At 42.1% G+C, this 27,564-nt stretch overlaps 2 protein-coding genes across 3 annotated transcripts; both read right to left on the reverse strand.

The window, feature by feature from the left end:
* Positions 1-341: 341 nt before the first annotated feature.
* LOC308076429 (sodium/hydrogen exchanger 2-like) lies at positions 342-13,349 on the reverse strand (the record flags this gene model as incomplete). Its single annotated transcript, XM_080416661.1, has 13 exons — positions 342-556; positions 1,141-1,204; positions 2,170-2,292; positions 4,034-4,130; positions 4,425-4,568; positions 6,123-6,193; positions 7,543-7,632; positions 8,506-8,702; positions 9,648-9,865; positions 9,951-10,201; positions 11,432-11,672; positions 12,544-12,766; positions 13,103-13,349. The coding sequence occupies 13 exons, from the start codon at positions 13,347-13,349 to the stop codon at positions 342-344; spliced, it is 2,181 nt and encodes a 726-aa protein (XP_080272787.1).
* A 10,921-nt stretch (positions 13,350-24,270) lies between these two features.
* LOC308075503 (uncharacterized protein) lies at positions 24,271-26,843 on the reverse strand. 2 transcript variants are annotated; one of them, XR_013932209.1, is made up of 3 exons: positions 26,594-26,843; positions 24,704-26,269; positions 24,290-24,396 (listed from the first exon to the last, which is right to left on the reverse strand). XR_013932209.1 is itself a non-coding variant. In XM_080415412.1 (2 exons), the coding sequence occupies exons 1-2, from the start codon at positions 26,745-26,747 to the stop codon at positions 25,623-25,625; spliced, it is 801 nt and encodes a 266-aa protein (XP_080271538.1). In that variant the 5' UTR covers positions 26,748-26,843; the 3' UTR covers positions 24,271-25,622. The 2 variants fall into 2 exon arrangements, 1 of the variants encoding a protein (XP_080271538.1); XM_080415412.1 differs by having other exon boundaries at positions 24,271-26,269.
* Positions 26,844-27,564: the final 721 nt, after the last annotated feature.

Genomic DNA, 27,564 nt, shown 5'->3' on the forward strand with positions numbered 1-27,564 from the left:
TTTGAGATGGGGGTCCTCGGCCAAATACATAATTTTGGGTGGTCCTTGACATGAAAAAGTTTGAGAACCACTGATATTATAGCAACATAAGTAAAAAAAATATATATACTGTTAGGATTCAGAATATATTTTTGCACAAATTTGCACACATTTTCAAGATTTTTCTAAAAAATAGTAGACCTACAAGCTCATAGCGCGGCACTCGGTGTCGCGCTATGAGCTTGTATATCTGCTATTTTTGAATATCCAAAGCATAAAATAATGGTTAAAGTGGTTAAAATCTAAAAGGACAGATGCTTTCCCGGTCTTAATGGGTTAAATGCATGTCATATGCCTGTTTGTTACTCGCTCTCCAAGGCAAAGCTGAGCTGCTTCTTGGGAGCTCTGGCTGCGGTGGCTTGCTGCTGTGAGAGGGTCTGGTTCTCTCTGGCTGGGGAGTCCGGTTCGGCCAACCGGGCCTGGACTGGAGCTGCCGGGGCCGGGGGGCTCATGGAGTCTGGTTCCATCGACCCAGTCTGGAGCGGAGCTGCCGGGGTCGGAGTGCTCATAGAGCAGACTAGACACAAGTATAGGCAAAGGAGAGCAACGTGATTCATGACACAAAACACCCAGGGATCTTAAAGGTGGTGTAAGTGATATGCTTTGTTCAAATAAGTGTTAAATAGCTCTGTATTTTTGAAACATTCTCTACCATACACATTGGTTAAAATAATGTTTTTCTATCTAATCTAATCTATTGCAGCTTTAAATTGTTTGCACTGACTGAATGTAAGTAAGCCTTACAGGGATAGTTCAGCCTAAACATTTCTTTTTTTCCTATCACCCCATGGAGACTTGAATTCATGGATATTTTTTTACAAAGGAGACTCTTTGTGTCTCCTACCGGAACCGCTGCCGGGCTTAGGAATGCGACAAAAACCCCAAAATATGAGGTGACTAATCGATAGAAAAAAACATTTTTGGGGGGTGAAATATCCATTTAACTTGTGCTTTTTAAAACAATACCTAAAGTACCATACAATTATCAACTAATGTAGAGAGACAAGTAATAAAAGACATGCCGGAGTTGCATACTAAAAAACGGCGATCTTCAGGTATAGGTGGCTATTTTCAGGTATAAATCAGGCATAGTGATTGTACCTGTGTGAGAGCGAGTGAGTCCTGTCCTTCCCCTCTGTGTTGGACTCAGCTCCCCATCCTCTCCCTGTCACACACCAGCAAACATACATTACACGCATACAGTTCATTTAAGGGACTGGTAAAATCAAGATTATTTGTGTTTTAACCCTGAGGTCTAATAAATCAAATCAAATCAAAAACCCCCAACACATTGCCATTAAATAACGACTTGATAGCATAGCACAACAATAAAACAATACGCATCGGGTGTGCGTCCCGAGGCATGCGTGAGCACCCAGTGAGCACCCTGTGGCACTATTAGTAGAATTTAATTCCAAATAAATAAAATAATAAAATGAAAAACATAAAATAAAAACCCATAAACACTGTTTTAGTCTCCTCTCCTGCACTGATAAATGTTAGTACTTTCAACACGGATATATTTGGTTCTTGAGTGATGAGTGCAATTTTATGTACTTCTGTGATATTTAAAAGAGCTTTCACAGAGATTGCTTTAATGTTTTTGTCCAAAGAGCCACCTGAAAGGTTTTATATGAAAAGCAGTCCATTAAGCAATGCACCTTTCCTCTGCATTAGAGTAATATTTCACACCTTCACTTGAGCTGTGTGTTTACACCAGAGGTTCTCAAAGAGGGGTCTGGGGACCCCCAGGGGTCCTTGTGGGGGTGGTTCCAGGGGTCCCCAAACAAACATCAAAATCTGTTTAACCACTTTAGGTGTGTGCCGATCTACAAGCTCACAAGGCATCAGTTCTGCTATTAAAAAAAATGAATCTTGACATTTTTTAAAAATAATTTAAGAACACAAATCCCTGGCACAAAATATTTTCAGATGGGGGTCAAACGCATATTAATTTGGGTGTCTTTGACATTAAAAAGTTTGAGAACTACTGGTTTACACAACTACGGGTTTGCCAGAAAACCCCAAAAGAGCGTGTGCGTGTGCGTGTGCGTGTGCGTGTGCGTGTGCGTGTGCGTGTGCATGTGTGCGTGTGTGTGTGTGTGTGCGTGTGTGTGTGTGTGCACATACCTGTGTCCAGTGTGTTTGTGTGTTGAATCTCTCTCCCAGACTCTGGTGTCTGCGGAGGGGCTTCCTGACCCGGTCAGTGAAGGGGTCCTGGTAGAAGGTGTGCCTGCTGTAGGCTGGGGTCTGCTACAGAACCAACACACAGGAGATCATGTCATATAGACCAGTGGTTCTCAAACGTTTTCATGCCGCGGACCCCCAAATTGATATGTATTTGGCCGCGGACCCCGCCATCTGAAATTGTTTTGTGCCAGGGACCCCCAGAAGCAAAGATTTGAGTTAAAGATGTTCGCTTTAAAAAAAAATATATATATTCAAAGACATGCACACATTTTCACGATTTTTCAAAAAATAGCAGATCTACAAGCTCATAGCGCGGCACTCGGTGCCGCGCTATGAGCTTGTAGATCTGCTATTTTTGAATAGCCCAAGCCTAAGTGGTTAAAATGATTGTGACGCTATGTTAACTAATTTCACTGGGGACCCCCCCAAGGACCACTGTTTGATAGACCAGTCATAGACCAGTGGTTCTCCACCCTTTTCTGGATCAGGGCCCACTTGAAAATCTTCAAGTGCTGGCGGCCCACCCATCCGACCACTTAAAGGGATATTTCACTTTCAAATGAAATAAACATAAAAATATATATTTAAAAAAGGGGGGGGGGTTGTAATAATTGTAATAATAATCACGGTCCCCTCACCTTTTTTTCATTTATTTTGTATATATCTTTTTATGTTTATTTGATTTGAAAGTGAAATATCCCTTTTAACCCAGCAGGGTTAAGTGGTCTGATGGGTGCAATACCCTCATGGCCCACTAGTGGGGCCCAGCCCACAGGTTGAGAATCACTGTCATAGCCTACAGGACCCTAGAGGGGGTGGGCATTTCTTTACCACTGAATCCCTATATAATTAGTCAAACAAAAATGTAAAAAGAATTATATATATTCAGTCTCTCCAGAAGCAAGGATAAAAAAACAGCCATAAAACCGGCCATAAAAATGCAGCACAATCAAACCCTGACTTTAGCTTTCAGGAAGCTGTGTGTTTACCTTGTTGTTGAAGCTGTGTAGGGTTCAGTGTGTTTACCTTGTTGTTGAAGCTGTGTAGGGTTCAGTGTGTTTACCTTGTTGTTGAAGCTGTGTAGGGTTCAGTGTGTTTACCTTGTTGTTGAAGGTGTGTAGGGTTCAGTGTGTTTACCTTGTTGTTGAAGGTGTGTAGGGTTCAGTGTGTTTACCTTGTTGTTGAAGGTGTGTAGGGTTCAGTGTGTTTACCTTGCTGTTGAAGGTGTGTAGGGTTCAGTGTGTTTACCTTGCTGTTGAAGGTGTGTAGGGTTCTGTGTGTTTACCTTGCTGTTGAAGGTGTGTAGGGTTCAGTGTGTTTACCTTGCTGTTGAAGGTGTGTAGGGTTCCGTGTGTTTACCTTGCTGTTGAAGGTGTGTAGGGTTCAGTGTGTTTACCTTGCTGTTGAAGGTGTGTAGGGTTCAGTGTGTTTACCTTGCTGTTGAAGGTGTGTAGGGTTCAGTGTGTTTACCTTGCTGTTGAAGGTGTGTAGGGTTCAGTGTGTTTACCTTGTTGTTGAAGGTGTGTAGGGTTCCGTGTGTTTACCTTGCTGTTGAAGGTGTGTAGGGTTCAGTGTGTTTACCTTGCTGTTGAAGGTGTGTAGGGTTCCGTGTGTTTACCTTGCTGTTGAAGGTGTGTAGGGTTCAGTGTGTTTACCTTGCTGTTGAAGGTGTCTATGTTCAGTGTGTTTACCTTGTTGTTGAAGCTGTGTAGGGTTCAGTGTGTTTACCTTGCTGTTGAAGGTGTGTAGGGTTCAGTGTGTTTACCTTGTTGTTGAAGCTGTGTATAGGGTTCTGTGTGTTTACCTTGCTGTTGAAGGTGTGTAGGTTTTGGGACAGGATGCGTCTGATGCTGTCCATCTCCTCTGGGAGGAGGGGTCTGCTCTGTGAACGAGTGTCAAGTCTGTCAGGAGAGAGGAGGAAGGGACGACATCCCTTCATTATAAGAAACACTTTATTGCCAAGTACAGGTGTGTACATACACACATACAAGGGATTTACTCTTAACATTGTGTTACCAAGTGCTGTAAACCACACAGTGAAATCCTCAGTGTAATACAACGTACAAACCAGGCTGTACATACGTAGTGTATATCAGATTCATAGGCAGCACAGAGGAGTACGGAGGGGAATACTTGGGGATAATGTATGTCAGTTGGAGGAGGTTTAAACGTATAGAGGGCTGTTTTTTTCTCACGATGAAGGAGGCGCCTCCTCGTCTCCTCTCGCCACGTGGTCGCGTCTCTCCAGCTCCTGGTAAACGCGGAGGATGCTGGAGCGAGCCTGCCGCTCCTCGCGGATCAGGAAGCGACGAAGGTACTTCCTGTTGAACTGCTCAAACCTCACACAGGTTCAGGTACACATGCAAGAAGGAAATACAGTATAAGATAAACTCACTGCAAGAGACCGTCAGCTAATAACAATAGAAAAAATCACACCCAGTGTGAAGTGGGCGGTGTGGTCATCACAGTGGTCATCATAGTGATGGAAGCTCACTTCCAAAAAAAATAGATTTTTGGAAGTGCATAATCCTATTTATAGGTTATTAATGTCATCATGTGTCTCGCTAGCCAATCACAGTGCTGAATAGAGTCAGCCAATAGAGTCAGCCAATCACAGTACAGGAAAGTGGGCCAAGTGGGCCAATCACAGTGCAGGAAACTAATACTAATGAGGTGTCCCAACCCCACTTATAGGGGCGGCTACACCGCCCAAAAACATTGTAATAATGTATAACATATAACATATAAATAGCAAATCAGCTGTGGTTGGGGGAGCACTTCCATTGAGAAACCTGGTGTCAGGTAGGACATCTACAGGTTGAAAAGTAGTACTTTCTGAAGCTGATAAGCCCAATATCTCCCCCCTGGCCAAGCAGGGATCTGGCTTGACACAAAACTTGCAGATTGCATCTTTAAGATAATTTCCTTTTTTACTTTTTCTCCCTATTGCAGATTCTTGTTCTGTTACACTCATTTCGTGATCACTTCTGATTCATGCTCAGTTGCATGCCCATGTCATGCACCTAAAATAGCTGATCTACAAGTTCAAAATGCATCACGCTGTGATACGTTGTGAGCTATTTGCGGTGTGCAACACAGCGCGCAATGAAGTATAAATCAGTCATTCATTGCCTGTTGCTGTTTAACAAAATGTTCATGGCACTTCCTCTAACCTTGCTCGTTGTGAGTAAGTCTGGATAAGAGCATCTGCTAAATTGTATAACAACACCAAGCTTTGTGTCTACAAGTATCTAGAGATGTGCAGGCATTAAAAGTATTAACTGATACCAATGGTACCAAAATAACTATTCTAACTTGTATTGGCTGATAAGGACTCTGTCCTGACTTTCCAGTATGATCAATAATTGCTAAACATTTTAAAACATCTTTGCTGCCATCTGTTGGTACTTTTGGGTACTTTTAATCCATCAGTATCCCCCCACCACACACACACATTGAGAAGCACTGTTTTAGTGCAGTGGTTCTCAACCAGTGGTCCGGGGACCACCAGTGGTCCTTGAGGAGTTTCCAGGTGGTTCCCAGCTAAATGATGGAGAGTTGGTAACCAAATGGACCCTTATAGATCTTTAACTCTTGACCGTAAAATGAAACCAAATTTGGTTTCATTTTCATCATTCAAAAGTTAAATTATTGTTAAACATCTGCATTACTTCATTTACAAGAAGTCTACACAATTAGAGAATGTATAAGAATTTTTATTTTGACTAAATCTTATCCAACGATAACAAAATATTCTAAGTTTTGGGTCTGAGAGGCAAAATCTCTTCAAATGGTGGTCCGTGGCTCAAATGCCAAAAATATTATGGATCTTGATATGAAAAAGGTTGAAAACCACTGGTCAGGTGGATTGGAACGTATCTGTGACCACTCACTTGTCCTTCCAGTAATGCTGTCCCCAGTAGCCGACCACGTCCTCTATGCCTGCTAACAGGTGGTCCAGGAGCTAGACACAACACAATATAAAGGGTATCACAGATGTGTTTATTATTGTGTATTATTATTTATTATTTTATTGTTATGGTCAGCAGGTGATTTGACAAAATTCAACAAGGGGGAACTGGAGAAAATGTATATATTTTGCCATAAAATAACCATCACATGACTGCTTTTATATTCTGTGTCCCTGTACTTCCTCTCGAGTCGTCTCTGGCATCTACCTACTGTACAATACCTACTGTTGGGGGTAAAACACATTGCATAATACTTTCATTAGTAAAAGTATATAATAATAATATGATAATAACATATTCAACGTGTACAAATTGAGTAATATTACAGTTACTTTCAGAAACTTCCAACGAATTCAGGCATACTAATGTCAATGCAGTCTGTCAACCATTCAAATACTTGCATGATTGTTATTGTTTTATTTTTCTAAAATAAATATCTGTGCCGATAGAGGGCACTGCAGTGCATCTTATGATGTTTTAGTGTTTCATCATGCCGTTGAAATTTAGACTTCTAAAATAGCCTTTTAATACCAAAAATATAATGATCTAAATTCTAAAACACGGTTTTGTATTCCATTGAGCCTCAATGGATTACATTACAGAATAATGTTTTAGATCATTATTCTGTATTCCTCTGTGGAATTGTTAATTTGTTATTAAAAGCCTGTTCCTTTTCATATTATGACCGCATAGTTCCTTTGCACTTCATTTGAAGTTTGTGTTTTGTGAAAGTAATGCAAAAGCAATTTGGCAGAGGAAATAATATTGTATCATAACTTATTACTTTTAACCACTTTCAAGCTGGCATTGCTATGCCATTATTGACAAACATCATCAAACAGTTTTAAATGTCAAACGCGTTGTGACGCGTTTTGCATTTTGTTTACAACATTTGAAAGTAATAGGGCTTAACCCATTCAATCTGGGAATGCATACTGTATGTGTCATTTTAGATTTGAGCTATAACCATTATTTTATACTTTGGCAATTTTCTTTTATCGTGAAAAATGTGTGATCAAATCTTTGAATATATATATATATGTTTTAAAAAAAACATTTGTAACTCAAATCTTTGCTTCTGGGGGGTCCCTGCAAATTAAATATTTTGATATGGGGGTCGGCGGCCAAATACATTATCATTTTGGGGGTCCTTGACATGAAAAAGTTTGAGAACCACTGACATAGAAACATATTAATTTTCAGAAACCTGTTAGGATTTAGAAGACATTTGTAGATGCGTTCCCATATTGAATTGGTTAAGTGGTTAATTAACAGTAAAGTCGTATGAAATACATTTATTTGACATTTTGACAGTGGTGGTGACAGGGTCGCTGTGTCTCACCCTGCTGTGGATCTCCTCACTGACTGAAGGCAGAGCTCTCTTCTTCCTCTTGACATCCAGCAGTTCCACCAGCGGCTTTATGGTCATTCCCTGGAAAACAAACATATACAAACGTGCCATATTATACTACAATGGTTCTCAATCCTGGTCCTCAGATAGACCCAGACCTTTAGGCGAATGTAGTAATATGCACATTGTTTTCAGTACCAGTTTTGTTATAATCTTGAAGCATACATTTCTAAATGGACAACAGGCTCTTTGAATTGTTCTTAGCCCAATGATACTCAAAATACAAGCCTGTTTTTTCCAATGTTGTTCATAGGCAACCCTATAAACGTAAAAGCTATATTGTAACATCTAAATCACTAAGTATCTGAACACAAGCAGACATCTTGAAATTGTTTAATATGTTTACTCAGCAGTGGAAAGATCCTGTGGCGTACACTGGAAATATCCATGTTGTTCACATTCTGCCTACTTTTTGGGCAGATTTAGCATGAATACAAAGTAGGCCTAAGCAATTCCAAACACAGCCTATTTCATTCTGTAAACAAACATTGCTGTCCTGAACCTTCCAACCTTTGTGAACTTCCTGTTATCGTTAGCTAGCTAGCTTACAAATAATAATAATGATAATATATATTTGTGTTCATTTTCATTAACCACCTTCAAACGGACTTCCCTATTTTGGGCATGTCAGTATTAGCGAAAAAAAAACAAATATGACCTTTTAATGTTTTAAAAACAAGCTCCCAACGTGTCTCGATGCGTCTGTTGTGAGCGTCTAGAATAGATCATCTATTTTCATTAGACAATGAAAATAAATGGGGGGTTAAATTGACTAGTAAAGTACACAGCTAACAGGATGTTGGCTAGGGGTTTCCCATGTAGCAACAGAATGTTGAATCCAAAATATAAAGGCTATTGGACTGTCCAGTATCTCTTTCAAATCGTCTGTTTCACCTGGACAAACACAGTGAAAAGGATGACTACGATGGTTGTTGTGATGAAGAGCCTCTTCTTGGGGAAGTCGTCAATGAGGAAGACCAGGGAGAAACAGATTGCCCCTCGCAGGCCACCGTAGGCGATGATGAACTGGTCTCTGAAGGTCACAGCGTTCCTCCGTAGTTTGTTCACCACAGCTGTCAGCAACAGAACCCCTGGACAGGAGGGCAAACCAGCTCAGTGTACCGGTCATTCAACTGTCAGCTTGGGTTATTATGAACCGATAACGGCACCACCAGCACCAGAATGAAGATACATTGGAGTTGTTCAGAAGCCAACAGAAGACTATGTTAGTAATAGACAATGCATGGAACCTCGCCACTTTATCAGAATGCAGAAGTGAAATACCACTGCTGGTGTGAATTCAGGCGGCTTTAAAAGTTCATGTTCGGCGGCAGAGTTGAAGGGTTTGCAATTGTGACACATGGCAGCATAATTATTACAACTGGAGTTAAAGGACTAAAAATGTGGGCCTAATGGTAAGGGACAACCCACCACAAGAACACTGCTCTATTGCATTTTATTTCACCATTTTATTACCAGTCCATGCTCCCTATGCAGTTGATGGGGTTCTCCAAATAAAGGGAATGAGGGAGGTCATATTTGTTTGCTGGTTAGATGTAACTGTCATTTGGCAAACCTGCACTTTGTCGACGGAACATTGCTGACATCAGGAACGCCATAATGTGGGAATCTCAGAACGTATAGACTGAGTTTTTAAGCTTATAATGACCAGTGGAAGATGACAATTACAGTATGACATTTTTTCTCACTGTACATTTGGCTGCTTTCTGTGAATGGCATGCAGGAAATGTGCATGCCATTTCTTTAGCTTCTGGGAAGTGTCTGAAAAGCATTGTCTACAGTGGCCAAGATCAGCAAGATCAGTGCCACATCATGGCCGGAGCACGACTTGACCGTGCCCGTTGGTGATATCCATAGTTGTCATGGATCTCATACAGTGGGCCCACCCAGATTCAAACTGGCTAGGCCTGTACCCACCCAGGAATACCCATAGATCCGCCACTGGTTCGCCACCCTAAGGCTTAATTTATGCGTCATCATACTACATAGTATAAATGATGTTTTCCTCTCCCTACCTGTGGCCCTCCAGAGCAAGCAGAGTAGGAGTGTAGAACAGACGAAGGGCCAGCTCCACATGTGGACGTCCTGTATGGTGGACACGCCCAGGAAGATGAAGATGAGCGTCTCGCTGACACTGCTCCACATCTTCAGGAAGTACTGGATGCTGGTGTTGCTGTGCTCGGAGACGTTGGCCTCCACGTACTGCTTCATGGTCACAGCGCATGTCACTATACTGAGATGGTGGGACACATGACAAATTAAACTTTGACAGTGTTTTAAGTAGTAGCTTTTGGCATATATACAGTAGCAGCACTCACGCCATGATCCCAGACAGGTGGAGCATCTCGGAGGTCAGGTACGACAGGTAGGAGTAGAGGAAGACAAACAGGGGGGCGATGACGGGGGCTCTGGAGGTGAACCTGGAGGTGAGGGCGGCCACCAGGCCAAAGAACAGCCCCACGCACAGACCCCCCAGACCCACCACCACCACCCTGCAGCCCCCCAGCAACACATCCAGACCAGACACAGACGGCAGACGCAGGAACGACTCAAACAGTTTGTAAAGAACCTGGAGAAAAAAAGACGGGAACCAAAGGGAGGATTAGCCGTGTTTTTATAGCTCAGTCAACTCAAATAGTTACAAAATACTTAAAGGACCACTTTACCCATTTTCAATCTATCGGTCCACACTCATGCTCATTATGATATGGTACCATTTTTGTTTATTCACTCTGTGTCTCAGAGGAAGGGCTGTGGACAGTTCAGAAACCCGCCTACCAATGACATCATCGGTAGGCAGGTTTGGTCATTTACATTTTTTTTTTTTTTTAATGGAACACAAAGCCAGGAAGCCTTCAATTTCTATTAGCTCGGAATCCCTGAACTGTCGACAGCCCTCCTCTGAGACACAGACGAGTACACAGAAATGGTGCCATATTATAATACTACCTACTACTACTACTACTACTAATACTACTACTACTACTACTACTACTACTACTACTACTACTACTACTACTACTACTACTACTACTACTACTACTACTACTACTACTACTACTAATACTACCACTACTACTAGAACGGTAGTACTAAAATGACTACCTAGGACAGTGTAGGTTGTGGGTTGCTTGCAGCCATCAGGACTCGAGAAAGCTGACTCGAGGAAGCTGACATTTTTTGCATTTGTGGCACCCCTTAGGGGTCAGAAGTGGAAGCACATTTGGAGGTATACAGCTGTGTGTGTGGTGCACTCTATAGAGCAGCAGTGGTTCTCAAAGAGGGGTTCCAGGGGGTCCCCAGCTAAATGATTGGTAACTCTGAGGGTGTGCGAATGGAACCGCATACTCTCAGAGTTATGGGGGTCCTTGAAATGAGGAAGTTTGAGAATCACTGCTATAGACCATATTCACACTAGGCCATTTTGCTATTAAGTTAATGAAATGCCACCCCGTCGCCTACCCGTTTCTTCAATGAAAAATTCCAAAATGGCTGCTGTGTGAATATAGTCAATTGAGGCCCCTCGACATGTTATTCCTTCCCCGTCCTACTCCTACTGGCTGCGTGCGCAGACATTTTGGCTCCGATGGGGCCAGCGAGTTCTAAGATTAGTCGTGCACACACAGCCAGATAAACACACACAAATAGGGGTGAAAACCTAAACTCTGCCCTCTGCCTTGGGCCTGGTGGAAATAACAATTATCGCAAAGCATCCAAATATTCCCCCAAATACGGCAAACATTACAACATTAATGAAACCGTACAAGCATCCCCTCCTCCTCCTCCTCCTCCTCCTCACCACTGTGACGGCGTCGTTGAGCAGAGATTCACCAAACACCAGGATGTAGAGCTGTTCGTTGACGTGGATCTCCTGGAACACGGACAGCACGGCCACGGGGTCCACGGCCGCGATGAGGGAGCCGAACAGCAGGCAGTGGAGAAGGGACACGTCCCCCAGGGAGCCCTGGGACAGCAGACACACGCCGTACAGGGACATACCGATCCCCAGCACGTTCCACAGCGTTCCCAGTACCGCATACCTGGAGACATGGGACAGGACACACTGGGTATGGTGGTACAGTATATCGTTGCCGTTGCCGTTGGCAGAAACCTTGTATCTCCATATTTTAACTTTTTGTGTTTTTTTTCCCCTGTAAATCAACGCCCTACTTGATCATTCTTTGAGACACGCATATACGGGTATTTTGGGGGGTGGCCGAATCCGCCATTCCTTCACCGGGTGAAACGACACAGCTTTCACCATTGGAATTGCAGTACAGAACGTACACATTGTTACATTTTGTGGGTTCATTTCGTCATAGCGCAACATATGGTGGAGTATTGTAGTGCAGGTAATTGCAACAACCACCGATCTTGTGAAACATGAAAACGGGACTGCCAAATATTCTAAACTTTCCGTGATTCTGCCAATAATCATATATTTGACCAGGAGTATCTATACTTTGAGTCAAGTCTTGGGTTTGAGTACTTTGTCCACCACTGTCTAATGCATTGGTTCTCAAAGTGGGGTCCGGGGACCCCCAGGGGTCCTTGGTGGGGTACCAGGGGGTCCCCAGCAAAATTTTTAATAGAGTGTCACAATCATTTTAACCACTTTAACCATATTTTATAGATTGGCTATTCAAAAATAGCAGATATACAAGCTCATAGCGCAGCACCAAGTGCCGCGCTATGAGCTTGTAGATCTGCTATTTTTGAAAAATCGTGAATTTTTTTGTAACTGAAATCTTTGCTTCGGGGGGCCCCTGGAACAAAATACTTTGAGATGGGGGTCCACAGCCAAATACATATAATTTTCGGGGTCCTTGACATGAAAAAGTTTGAGAACCACTGGTCTAAAGCACGCACGGAGGCTCACACACACACACACATCCAGTCATCCATTCCTACCACAGGATCGTTCCAAGGTTCTCGAAGAATAGCCTTCCCGGCAGGAAGTAGCCAGCGTCCAGAACGATGGGCGGGAGCAGGAACAGGAAGAAAGCCTCGGCGCTCAGAGTGGGCGGGGCCGAGTGACGGACACCGTATATGACCCCGCCCACCAGCAGGCCCACCATGATGAGGAGGCAGCTCTCTGGGACCACGGCGGGTACACGACCCGACCAATGAAAACCTGATGGATGGAAGAAGAGAAAAAGAAAGAGGGGTTTAGAGAGGGAGAGGGGGAGAGGGAGAAAGAAATGTTTTGTTGACCTTTGATTATATTTGTAACCTTATGCTGTATACTATGTACTGTGTGTGTGTGTGTGTGTGTGTGTGTGTGTGTGTGTGTGTGTGTATACATATATATATATATATATATATATATATATATATATATATACACTATACACACTCATACATCACAACACTATGGGGGTCCATTTAACTCTTAGAGGGTACAAGTGTAACCAAATGGACCCGTAAAGGGCCCACAATGGATTTTACTCTGCAGCAGAGCAGGTCTTACCCAGTTTGGCCAGCGACGCCAGCATGATCCACAACACTATCTCAAATGGAGCCTGAACGTGGTGGTAGTCCACACTGAACACCCTCAGAGCCATGGGCACGTCCAGGGACAGGCTGCCCTGGCTGCTGTTGAAGTCCAGATTGGGGGTCCGGTCCTGGGGCTCGGACCTCTGAGCTGGGGGGGTCAGACCCGGACATCTGACCAGGAAAGCACTGAGGAACAGAGCGTGAATCCACGGTCCACCCATACTGCTACCATGCTGCATGGGCTGAAAGAATGGGAGAGGAGTTGTAGTCGTAGGGGCAGAGCGAGCGCTTGTGTACACACACACACACACACACACACACACACACACACACACACACACACACACACACACACACACACACACACACACACACACACACACACACACACACACACACACACACACACACACACACAGAGAGACTAGGCTGCCCCGTGAGAGCTCATGCGTTCGCTAATGGGCACAGGAATCCCTGAGCTAGCAATGATACCCAACCAACAGCAATGAGTTGAAGAGGAGCATACACACACACACACACACACACACACACACACACACACACACACACACACACACACACACACACACACCCCAACACACACCAACACACACACACACACACACACACACACACACACACACACACACACAAATGTCCAACAGAACAAGACATCCAAACATTGTGAAACTGATCTTCCGGAACATTTTCTGAACAATAAAAATGGTGGGGTTTAGTTTGTGGGTTTCTTTTATTGTGGCCAAGCAGTGGCAGTGACCACAGGTGGTCCCACAGCAGCTGAGTTGGATACCAGAGGGACCAGTAGCTTCGAACCAATTCGAACCAATCAGCGGCTGCTAGGGGTGGGATCTTGGAGAGACCGGATGTGACGCCATCGAGAAGTGCTCATTGTAGTTCTTTCACGATTCATCATGGTTGAATAGTATACAAAAGAACTACTGCTGGCGCAGCTACTATACGTCATGTAGACACGTCAATATGATTGGTTGGAGTTAGCACGCCCATGCGGTGATAGACAGACGGTCCCATCCAATCATCTTCCAAGTAGCTTGAAAAACGGACCGCCGTCTTGCAGCGGTTGGGCTACCGAGGTCCCAGATGGAAGTAGGCCGTGAAACAAGTGTGTGAAGCAAGCTTCTTCCATCTGGCGGAGTCAGGTTAGGAAATTGGGGCCTTCACACACCTTGAAACCCAGGGCTAGCCTGGTTCCATACCATAGACCCCGCCCACTCTCTGAGTGGACTGCCTCTTGGTCTGGACTTGTAAATGTGAACCTAGGACTTCTCCGGTACAAAATGCATTGTCCAATGAGAGGCGGAGGTGGGCGTGGGGATCCCTTAGGATTGGTTTAGGGAATTTCTAATCCCCTCCCCCTTGTAATCACCGACACTGGAGCCAATTTCAGACTGAAGCTCCACGCAGCTTCAGTCTGATAATCAGGCTAACCCAGGGCAACACCGTCCGAATCATGTTTTTTGACTTCTTTAGTGCCTTCAACACCATCCAGCCACAACTGCTCACGGAGAAGCTCGTGGCATGGATCACGAATTACCTCTCGGGTAGACCACAACGAATAAGTTGGATGAAGATCATGTCAACAGATAAGTACGTTTTAAGTGGCAGTGACCCTGAGAACTCACGTAAGAATGAGACTGGCGGGTCATGGGTGAGAATTTGCATAATGTATGTACTTGTCCACTGTCTGACATCAACTTTAGAAAACTGCATATCTGCTTGCATTTATTCCTCTCTTTTTAATTGTGATGTATTGTTCTACCCTGTGGGCCATGAGCCTGTAATAAAGTTTATATAGCAAAACTTAGTATGCCATTTCCCAGTATAACAGAAACCCACTCCTAGTTCCTTGCCGATGCATTGAGACAGTAGATACATAGACTGTTATCTGCACCCCCAAATTAGGGAGGATGTGCATTCCATAGGTGCGCTGGACCAACAGCTGGACTCGACCCGTGGGACCCAAGGTCATGATTTCAACTCGCAAATCAGCACAGGGGGGGGGGGACGTCTGCCCACCCTGATGAAGAACTATGGTGGACCAAGAGCGACTCCTATTGATAACTTTTTATTATAATATGCATAGGCTATATAGGCTCCAGGGTGATGGTAGGGAGCTCAGACTTCATGCACTGAACTCGAGGCAACTTGTTGCTGATAAGGACAGTTAGTGGGAGCCCAGAGATCTCTGTTAAGTACATTTCTATATTCAATCTGTAATTATTTTAACTTACTGCTTAATTAATAAATACACTTAATTTTAACAGTCTTGTCTGCTCTTAATTTCACCAATACAACGGACGCGCGGAGAGCGTGATCTGAAGGGTTACAAATGATTACATTGCACAATTTGGCTGTTGTTTTTAGCCCCAGTCTCCAACACAACACTGATGAGCACGACAGTGTGTTGAAGAACTTTGTGCTGTGGAGCGAGGAGAACTGCCTCCGGCTCAGTGCTAGCACGACCAAGGAGATGGTGGTGGACTACCGCACGTCCAAGAGGACCTCCTGTGCCCAGATATCATCCATGGGGAGGTTGTGGAGATTGTGAGTTCCCAGGAGGGCACCACGGTTGCAGATGCACTCTATAGCAAGGGGAGGAGCAGACTGTTCTTCCTGAGAAGGCTCAGGTCCTTTGACGTGTACAATAGGACGCTGCAGATGTTCTACCAGTCTGTTAATGGCCAGTGTTCTCTTCTTTGGGCTAAGGGCTTCTTTGGGCTAAGGGCAAATCCCTCCCACCTCCTCCAAATGGAGATTGTGGGGCAGCTGAGCAGGAGGGGAAAGGATAGATTCATCTACTCCGGGTGGAACTGTATGAGACTCGGTATGTCCTTTGTGCCAGTAGCTATGAGGATTTACAATGAGAGACACAATGGTCGCTCTGCCAGGTCAACTGTCAATCAACTCGGAGTAATAGCTGTACAATTCTGCACGGCCAATGACTCTGACATTCTAGTATGGAGGCTGCATCGTAATTTCCCCTGTGTTTCCTTCTTAGTAACACTGTAAGGTTATTGTATTGATTGCATGGTTGACACTGACACGTTTTTTGCCTAAGCTTAGGGCGAGACCAAGGGCCCAGCATCCGCCTTTGAAATTGAGTCTATATATATGAAGTAACAGTTCATATGAATGGCCTGTAGTTTCGCTGTTTTACCCCCGCTGGTGTCAGAAGAAATAACTCTCAATGCAGGTGGATGTGTTTTTGCCGAACTTTAGACTTGATTTTATTACCTTAATAGACATGCCATGTGTCATATAAAAATGTCATAAATACTATATGCTTCCAGTCGCTAGTTTAAAGTCTTCTTTCAATCACAGTGGTATGCGTTTTGGTAAATTATGGTCCCATTTATTTAAAAATTGATGATAAAGTAGGGTATGCTCTAGGAGGGGCGTCGCTACCTTGTGATGCTTTGATTGACAAGCCACACAACCAATAGCATTCATTACCCAAAATAGGCTTCATTTACGGTCTGTAGAGTCTATGGGCGTAACGCTGTCCATTCTTTTACTGTCTATGGGCAGCCATTGTCTAGCAAGACACCGCCCACTTCACACAGGGTGTGATTTTATATATATAATATAGATCCCCCATAGCATAATCATTTTAGCTGTCCAAAGACATGACTTTTTATAAAATGGTAATAATATTTTAAAGCAGTTCCTGTACAGACACATTGTACAGGGAAGCCTTTTTGGAATTGCTTATTGTCAGTATTTTTAAAAAAAATCTATACCTCTAAATCCTTTCTGATTTTATAGTCTTATTCAACTTTTTCCATTTATTACAGGGCCAGGCTTGCAAGCATGGCTCTGTTTTGTTATTGGCATTATTCTGTCACTTCTGCCACTTTTCGCAGTTCTGGCTGAACCGTGCTGTCGCTTTTTACGAAACTCGGCCATATGGTAGATGGTCATGAAAAACTTTCAAGGAATAAATCTCACAATCTTTTGTCAAAAGGTGGCGCTATAGCACTCAATTGAAAATGCCAACTTTGAACAGGTACAACTCATGCCCTGTTTGACCTACCGCCATGAAACTTCGATACACATATGCGTCTCCTCATGCTGAACAACTTTCACCCTCTGACTTTTGACCTCTGACCTTTAGATCGCCGACCATTTTGAATTATATGAAAAACAGTCATTGGCTCATAACTTCTGCATTTTTTCACTATTATGGAAAATCCGCTACTAACGTTTTGTTGGCAGGTCCAAAGTTCATGTGTAAAGAGTTTCGTGCAGATTACTCAAAAATCCCAGGAGGAGATAGATTTTAACTATTGCAGTTTTATGAAAATTATTCATCTGCCCCTAAAACATACTGTACATGCAGACTCACATTTCTTTGAAACTTTGCAGAAATGTTAAGGGTCATTCCAAATATCACTGAAACCAATCTTACTCCAATTGGCCAGGGCATTGAGGGCAAATTTGCACTGACAATTTTGAAGACCAATCCCATTTTTGGGCGGTGTAGCCGCCCCTATAAGTGGGGTTGGGACACCTATGGAGTTACATTTGTGTCTTTATTAACCAAACAAAAGAAAAACATTTGAGAGAGAAAAAATATAAACAGAGCAAAGAATAGTTTTGAATGAAAACAAATTAAAACAGCAAGCGAAAAATAATAATTTGTAAGCAAAGGAAATTATATAAACAGAACAAAAAAATATTTTTAATTAAAACAAATTAAAAACGCAATCAAAAAAATATATTTGCAAGCAAAAAAATATAAGATTTGAAAGAAAAGAAAAAATTATTGAGAACAAAACTTTTAAAATTCAAGAGTAAAGAAATAAGGAAAAACTGTTTAAACTACATAAAACAAAATACTTAGTAAAATGTTTGGGAAATAAAATGTTTTTAATGTTTTTTTCCTCATTTGCGAATGAAAGTTGTTTTTTTCTGATTGCAAAATGCCTTCTCTCTCAAAACCTATGTCTTTGGTCTCGATTTTTTTTTCTCTCTCTTGGATTTGTTTGTGTGAGGGGTTAAAGTTCAGAAGGCGGGTCCTACGCTGATAGATGTAAGACACCTCTCCATTGGTCACTTGGAATCTGAGTGACAACTCCCCCTTCCTTATGTAGCTTGTTGAATGCAGGGATGGAGGTATGTTACGGCCAGCATGGTTTTTTGATTGATTGAATTATTAGCAGTTTGCAAAAAAAAACTAAAAAACATGAAAGTATAGTGCAAGGTCAGCTAAGAGTATTTAAAACCCAAGAAAGATGACTTGTTTCCATTGGGGTCCTTTGTACTCAATTCATAGAGACATTTAATGACAGACAGATATACACTACTATGCAAAACATCATAAAAAACAAAAACAAAAAAAATATGTACAGTAAACAGTTTGAGTAAACAGATTGATGGAATACTTTATTAACAGTAGGATACAGAGGTACAATTGTACAATGATTGTTATAAGGATAACACAAAAAGGCTCGTTTCCATTGTGGTCCTCTGGGACTGAGGTCAGAGCTCCATTCCAGCTCTGGACGCTACACTATTCGTTACAATATTGAGCATTTTAGGCTATTAGCAATTCAGATGATTCCCTAATATTAGGTTTCTGTTCTACTTACAGTTTGTGATCTGTATTTAAAATTGTTGTATTGTTGTTACTGTTATAGTAGGCCAGTGGTTCCCAAACTTGGGATCGGGACCCTCAGAGGGGGTCCCCAGATTAGCTTAATGGGCAACATTGTTTTCTCTCTCAACAATAAACAAACCAACCTATACAGTATAAGTGTATACAGGGTAACACATTTCTAAAGTGACAATTTAATGACTTTTAAGACCTTTTTAAGGCATTGTGCGCTTGTAGTTCGGCTATTTTCACAATATTTATCTGTGGAACCGAGTCAAACTAAATCTAATGCCTACAATTTCAAGTGCTTGTCAGGGTGGGTGGTCCCCAGTTCAAGTATGATTATTTTGGGGGGTCCCCAGTTCAAATATGATTATTTTAGGGATTCACAGTCTGAAGCACACTATCAGACGAAACGTTTCCAAAGCAGTCTATCTGGAATGGGCCTGGCCAATAGGCCAGTCACTTCAGCCTTGCCTTAATTAGAATAACGAATATAACATAAAATAATGTAGCTTTATTTTATAATTTCAAAGGGTTCCGAGGCTGTGAATCCCTAAAATAATCATATTTGAACTGGGGACCCCCCAAAATAATCATACTTGAAGTGGGGACCACCCACCCTGACCCAGGCATTAGATTTAGTTTGACTCAGTTCCACAGATAAATATTGTGAAAATAGCCGAACTTCAAGCGCACAATGCCTTAAAAAGGTCTTAAAAGTCATTAAATTGTCACTTTAGAAATGTGTTACCCTGTATACACTTATACTGTATAGGTTGGTTTGTTTACTGTTGAGAGAGAAAACAATGTTGCCCATTAAGCTAATCTGGGGACCCCCTCTGAGGGTCCCGATCCCAAGTTTGGGAACCACTGGCCTACTATAACAGTAACAACAATACAACAATTTTAAATACAGATCACAAACTGTAAGTAGAACAGAAACCTAACATTAGGGAATCATCTGAATTGCTAATAGCCTAAAATGCTCAATATTGTAACGAATAGTGTAGCGTCCAGAGCTGGAATGGAGCTCTGACCTCAGTCCCAGAGGACCACAATGGAAACAAGCCTTTTTGTGTTATCCTTATAACAATCATTGTACAATTGTACCTCTGTATCCTACTGTTAATAAAGTATTCCATCAATCTGTTTACTCAAACTGTTTACTGTACATATTTTTTTTGTTTTTGTTTTTATGATGTTTTGCATAGTAGTGTATATCTGTCTGTCATTAAATGTCTCTATGAATTGAGTACAAAGGACCCCAATGGAAACAAGTCATCTTTCTTAGGTTTTAAATACTCTTAGCTGACCTTGCATTATACTTTCATGTTTTTTTGTTTTTTTTGCAAACTGCTAATAATAATAATAATCAAAAAACCATGCTGGCCGTAACACACCTCCATCCCTGCATTCAACAAGCTACATAAGGAAGGGGGAGCTGTCACTCAGACTCCAAGTGACCAATGGAGAGGTGTCTTACATCTATCAGCGTAGGACCCGCCTTCTGAACTTTAACCCCTCACACAAACAAATCCAAGAGAGAGAAAAAAAAAATTGAGACCAAAGACATAGGTTTTGAGAGAGAAGGCATTTTGCAATCAGAAAAAACAACTTTCATTCGCAAATGAGGAAAAAAAGGGTTAGGGTTAACACATTTTATTACCCAAACATTTTACTAAGTATTTTGTTTTATGTAGTTTAAACCGTTTTTCCTTATTTCTTTACTCTTGAATTTTAAAAGTTTTGTTCTCAATTATTTTTTATTTTCTTTCAAATCTTATATTTTTTTGCTTGCAAATATATTTTTTTGATTGCGTTTTTAATTTGTTTTAATTAAAAATATTTTTTGTTCTGTTTATATAATTTCCTTTGCTTACAAATTATTATTTTTTGCTTGCTGTTTTAATTCATTTTCTTTCAAAACTATTCTTTGCTCTGTTTATATTTTTTCTCTCTCAAATGTTTTTCTTTTGTTTGGTTAATAAAGACACAAATGTAACTCCATAGACACCTCATTAGTACATCTTTTGCTGCACTGTGATTGGCCCATATTAGTACACCACTAGCATTAGTACAACCCTAGTTGTACTGTGATTGGCGGACTCTATTGGCTGACTTTATTCAGCACTGTGATTGGCTAGTGAGACACATGATGAAATTATTAACCTATAAATAGGACTATGCACTTCAAAAAAAACATTAAAAAAAAAAGTGAGATTCCATCACCGTGATGACCTCTACATTAGTACACCCCTAGTTATACTAGGGGTGTATGTGTCACGTGCTGTGTTAGTTGACTCTATTCACACCCTTTGCTCATTACTGTGATTGGTTAGCGAGACGCATGATGAAATTAATAACCTATAAATAGCACGACGCACTTTTAAAAAAAAACTTTTTTTTAAAGTGAGCTTCCATCACTGTGATGACCATTGTGATGACCACACCTCCCACTTCACACTGGGTGTGATTTTTAGTTGTTTAACCCTGTCTTCTACCCTGAGCCATCCTAAGCTAGCAAAATGTGTGGGAAAAAGGTGGGTCAAGGGCCCCAGGCCGAGAAGTAGTCGAATTGGTTTGTTTTGGGAGGTTTGAAGCTTAGTCTTTAGTGACATTGAGATGTTGGAGTACCAGGAGGTGCAAGCATAGTCAAAAATTGGCTGAATCAGGGCTCCTGAAAGGGTTGAGGAAGAAGTTATATGACTGCTTATATCTAACCTTTATATTATACCATCCCTTATAATACTTCTACAATACATTATGATATTTGACAGCTTGTAAGAGCCTAGATGTCTCCACTAGGCCTAATAGCTATTGTTTTGGTACAGCCTATCTTGTTATGGTTCAGTTTGTCCTTCAGGCAGCTACAGTATAACTATGATCTCTGCCCTGTGCTCGAGGCAGAACTACCGTACCACTGACATGAGTGTTAATGTACTTCTGACCATGATATCATGTACATAAAGCATAACCACCTCGACCTAGAATATTGTCTCGACTCCTATGTGCCTTATTGATTGCTGATTGATCCAGAATTCCACGACAGGGTCCTGAGAGCACTTTTGTTGACAAAAGAGGAAAAAGTCTGGTTCTCTGATTTTATCTTTTGATCACCTTTGTTGCCATGCCTTCACCTGTCAAGTATTTGTCAAGAATACAGCCCAAATAGTTAATCTCTTCTTTTCTAGAGATTACTGTGTCATCGACTTTGACCTTGAAATCATTTACATTCATCTTACTGAGGGAATGTTTGGTCCCAAAGAGAATGGATTCTGTTTTACCATGGTGTAGTGACAGTTTGTTATCGGTAAGCCAAGTACGGATTTTGGTGAGTTCAGAGCTGAGAGCTTCCTCAACTTGCAACTTGTCCTCACCCGAGATCAGGAGTGCTGAGTCATCAGCGAACAGGAACAATTTGCAGTTACAGGCAGAATTCATGTCATGGAACAGTAACGGCCCTAGAATGGTAGTGTGCTAGTTCCCACCTGATGTTGTGTGGGAGTTCTGACTGCTCCAGACCGTCCTGAATAACTGTTTGCTTGCATAAGGTCTTGAGACTAGGACTCAAGTCTAAGATATACAGGTCATGTGGCGGGATGTCTCCTGCAAAGAGGATGATACGATCTCCCACAATGCAACAGCACATCATAGTCGTCGAAAGTGGGCCTATCCCCTTGGGCTCAACCTTCTTCCAGGAGAGGGTCTCTGGACTGAATTTCCACACATGATTAAAGGTGTGGTCACTTTGGTAGCCGGCAAATACGTACAGCTCTCCATTGTAGGCAAAGGCTGAATAATGACCGTCGTGGCTGCGTTGTTCTTCAACAAGCTCCCTATCAGGTGTGCTCAGCCAGCAGTTGGTCTCTGTGTCAAACACTCCGATGTTGATGTATTGCAACCTTGTGTACCTCCTGTGACTGTCGCGCCTCCAGCCCCAAAGTACAAAGGTCTTTGTCCCGATGATGGTGGCACAGTAACGAAAGGCAGGTGGTGGAGTACCTCTAGCGTTAATTAAAGACCAGACCATTGTGGTGGTGTCCAACTTGTAGATGTCATTAGTCCATCTGCTATCAACCAATGTGACTCCGGTCCGTCCTCCATGAATATACATGACCTTCCCCAAGACACAGGCTGAGTGGTAGCTCCTCACCTCTGGAACAGTCCCAGAAACCCGGGGTTTGAACCATCTGTGGGTGTCGACATCAAAGGCATGCAGCACATTGCAAGGCCCTCCCCAAATGTAGGCGATATCTTCTATCAGCACCGCTGTGTAGCCCTCACACAAGAAGGGAACGTCACACTTTCCTCTTCCAAGTGTCACTGGAGGAAGCTTCATCCAGCGCAAAGACACTGTGTTAAAGACATGGACACTAATCACAAATCTATGATCACTAATCTGATCACTGTTGTGCTTGTTAGTTTCCCTCCAGTATCCTCCAAAGGCGTACACCTTGTTCCCTGTTGCAACAGCAGCATGATGATCTGGCCCTCCTCCTCCCAGATGCTCCTCCCACCTCAACATGTCTCAGCTCAGCACCACCGTAGATGCAGTGGTGTTAGGTACTCAACCCCAGTACTTGAGTCTAAGTATAGATACTCCTGGTCAAATTTTTTACTCAACTGCAAGTGAACGTTGCTCTGTCAAACCTGTACTTGAGTTAAAGTTGCTTATGTACTTGCTTTTAATAAATACGTTAATTACTTACTTAATAATTAGTTCAGTAAGTAAATTAAGTGCTAGACATAATCATTTAAGACTTGTGCCAAATAAAGGTTAAGCGCTAGCACTTATATTGGTTCCTCGGCACAAACGTCTCACAAGCTTTGTCCAATCCGCAAAGACGGTGGTTTGGGTCGACCAATCAAGGAAGCCAATGCCTATTGATCTCCTAATATGGCAAATTTAAGACCGTCCAGACGCAGCCAGGTTGTGAGCTTGTAGATCTGCAATCTCCGCTATCTTTGGGACACTACCATTGTACAACAATAATAATACAGGATTAAGTGGGTTATTTATCGATGAATAAGACATAATAAAATATATATCTGGGGAAAAAATATATAAAATATTCGTTTAACCTACATGAGCAGTATAAAGTTTGTTATCAGTTCTAAATATGAGTTTGTAGACACATTAAATTAATATGAATTAATATTGTTTTTTATTGATGGGGGCGTGGTTTCACTGTTCTTACAGGGTCTGACCATATAGAGTTATATAAACACTAGAAGACGGATGAGCCCACCCCCACCTATTCATTTCAATGAAGCTGTTCACTTATTTCACCTAGATAAGTTGCATTGAACATCATCTACAGGGAGTCTCCAAACCAAAAGCTTATATAAACATCACCTTGCATTTCTATACAATATATTTACATTATATCAATATACATTTCAATGCCTGTCAACTCTAACATACATTTAGGTAGAACAAGATAAAAACAATGAAAAGAAAGAAGAACAATAATGTATAGGTTTTTTTCATAATGATTTATTTGACTGCTTAGTCATTTAGGTCAATCTTTTAGTTCCACAGACAAAATCTCTTTTTTCTATTTCAGCCTCTTTAATGTGTAAAGTTGCACTACAAAAGTATATATTAAAAAAAGAAACTTAAAGCGGCACTATGTAACTTTTTTTTAATGAATAAAATGCAATTTTGTTCAATCTGTATGGTAGAGTATGTTAATACAATATATACAATTGGGGTGGCTGTATTTTGTCTTCTGCTCTTCTATTGAGACATTTAGATTGTGTCAAAAGGTCTCACCTAAACACAGGATATGACACACATTTTTATTTGACCTAATGGTCAAAATTCAATTTATCCCCTGAGCAAGCTCTATTAGCTCAATGGTAAAAATGTCAGCACTTGCATGCACAGGAAACTGGGTTCAAATCCGGGGTAGAAGAGGAAAGTTCTTCAGTGACCCACACTGCATGTGAGTAGCCTACATTGAAAAACAGGCTCATTGAACATGATGTAATACTCGAATCTACCAGCAGATGGCATATGATAGCAGTAAAATTCAATGTAAGTAACATTTGAACAAGCCAAGAAACAAATACAGCAGATTGTTATTTTGGCAAACCAGATGCTTTAAGAACACTTTTGATAAACTATGAACAGAAAGGCAAAGTTTTATAATCATGTATAGCCTAATTACAGTTGTTTTGTGCTGCAGTTCATTTAACCACTTGAGCTTGTAGATCTGCTATTTCTGGCAAAGCGATTTGGTGTAGAAGGAAATGAGCAGACGAAGTACAGAGCCAACTCAGGTTTCACTCCATTTCACTGAATTATAGAGTGATTAAAAGTAGGTTATGTGATCTTTTTGGTTAAAACAAAACGTTTTTTTGTTAAAAAATTAAAGCACTATATTCAATTCTGATGGTAATCATTGCTATAGAGTGTTTGTTCAGTAACAGGTATCTCCCCATCTCTCCAGCTCTTCAATCAACATACATTTTCAGGGGGGTTTGCCAATTTCAGCCAGTCAGGAGAAAGTACCCATTTATCAGCTTCAATTTTAGTGTTTTTAGGTCCCATTTTGTCTGCTCAATGCTTTGTGTCATCACTTCCAATTTAACTTGTTTATCCTGTATCCTGTATGAGTTCTCTCTCCTGATTGGATAAGATTGGTATCCCGACCTGAAAATGCATTTTCTGTTTATTAAAGAGCTGGAGAGACAGGGGGACTCATGTTACCGAACAAACACTCAATGATTATCAGAATATAGAGCTATTTAACACTTAATTTAACAACAACAAAAAAATCACTTACCCTACCTTTTAAGTTTGTGTGTGTACTGTATATGTATATCTGCATGAACTAAGTGTTGACGTGTGTCAATGTGGTTGAACGTTTTCGGCCTCTGAGATCCGTAGCACTGGGGAGCTGAAGTTCGATGAACATGGAGGTCCGTTCTGGGTACTCAGATAACCGATCCCTTTGCCGGGGTCCGCCGCCAACCCCTCTCCTCCCAACCCTGCCTCCAGGGATTCCAGGCCCTGGGCAGCGTTGTTTCTCTGAGGCGGGGGAACTAGGCCCTGCAGGAGGAGACTGTTCCCTAGCTGGGAGTTGCATCGGGCCAAGCTGTCGGTCAAATGTTGCAGGTAGACCTCATCCAGCTGCTTCTCCAACAGTCCGTTGAGCAGAGAGTTAGACATGGGCCCCAACCTCGACCCAGGCACATCCAGGCTGTTGTTGGTGAGGCTGGTTCCCATCACCAGGTAACCCTGGTCAGACATGGAAGACAGCGGCTGCCCCTGTTCCACCCTGTGGGTTCCATGATTGTCCACCTCTGGTGCGTGTTGTGCAACACCAGGAATATTGCGATACGTGCTGCAAGGGCTTCTCAGCGTTCCGCTGGGGTCACCCAGATGATCGCCCGTCTCCTGACCCAGGCGGAGGTCCGGGTATTGCTCAAGGAGGCTGCAAGAAGTGTCGAAGCCACTGGACATGTGAGGGTGCCGGTTCAGGATTGGTGAACAGCCTGGGATGGAGATACCAAAGACATCTTTAGACACTACTCCCATGCTACGTGTGGGGCCTACATCCTCCTTATCAGGGCCTGATAATGAAAAGTTTAAAACTCAGTATTTAACAACGTCTACTTTGCCCTCCGCCTATTTGATCAACACTGTTGACGTTGCTACTGTCCTTCATCTATAACAAAGTGAACAATCATCTTGTGATTTGTATTCATGTGTCAACAGAAACTAGATTATGTCACTAGCGCTATGATGAGTTAGATAGCACATCATAAATGTCTATGAAACAAAAATAAATTAGTGATAATTGTATGATGACTTTTTACCTGCTTCAACTGAAAGTGCGTCATTGACTGAGTTTGGTAGAGCTCCTTCAGTCGAATCTCCGTGGTGATTCTGTGTGCTTTGTCGGTTTGTGGCAGAGGTCAACCTTCTTTCCTCCTTGTATCGCAGCACTCTCAGAAAGCCCTCTCCTAGCATGGCACTGTCTGTCTGACTGTTTTCCTATTGTGTCACTCCGTCTGAGTTCTTTGGTTGTGTTCGTCTCAAAAGCTAATGCTAAAGTGGGCTTGGGTGTGTAGCTATAAGGCTCAATTGGTCACTTTCACTTCTGCACAGTAATGTTGACACATACTCCGTCCCCACGCTTCGACGCACACATATACGCAATACTTCCCCTATTATAAACGAATGCCACAGTCATGGAAAGGAGAACAGTAAACTGGTATGCAGGGAATCAGACACTTATGTAAATACTATGTACTATATGTATATTCTGAGGAGTGACACACAGTTAAGAAACATGGTATTTTCCCTTGGGATTCTGTTTCACTGTGGGTCACTCATTTAAGTTAAGTCTAAGTTGATCCCTATTGTGAACTTTGTCATCTGCATTTGACCTATCCTAACTACTAGGACCAGTGTCAGTGTGCAGCCACTGAGCAGAGCCTGTGTTCCAACTCCACCTATAAGGTCAGTACCTTGCTCAAGGGCACTGGTAGGTGTATGTCCCTGTCCCTTACATGCATGTGTTTTTGGTGTGGGAGGAATTCGGATCTCAAACCCAAACCCGGGACGTATCAAACAACTAAGCCTATCCTTTAACCAATTAAGCCTGATTTATACTTTGTTTTATGACGTGTTGCACTGTGAAAATAGCCCACCCATAAGCTCATAATGCTTCACAATGTGAAGCATGTGGATCTGCTGTTTTTGAAAAAATGAGAATACAATTTATGAACATTTTTGAAACATCTCACCTATAATGACATTCCCAAAATAGGGATAGGGAAATTCA

The sequence above is a fragment of the Gymnoscopelus braueri genome, assembly GCF_963280865.1.
Source record: "Gymnoscopelus braueri genome assembly, chromosome: 20".
Lineage (NCBI taxonomy): Eukaryota > Metazoa > Chordata > Actinopteri > Myctophiformes > Myctophidae > Gymnoscopelus > Gymnoscopelus braueri.

Excerpts from the sequence above, each read along its gene's own strand:
- LOC308075503 (XM_080415412.1), bottom strand. The coding sequence starts at position 26,747 with ATGCTAGGAGAGGGCTTTCTGAGAGTGCTGCGATACAAGGAGGAAAGA. Across the intron at positions 26,270-26,593 it reads CGCACTTTCAGTTGAAGCAG|GCTGTTCACCAATCCTGAAC; the intron begins GTAAAAAGTCAT and ends TCTCCATCCCAG.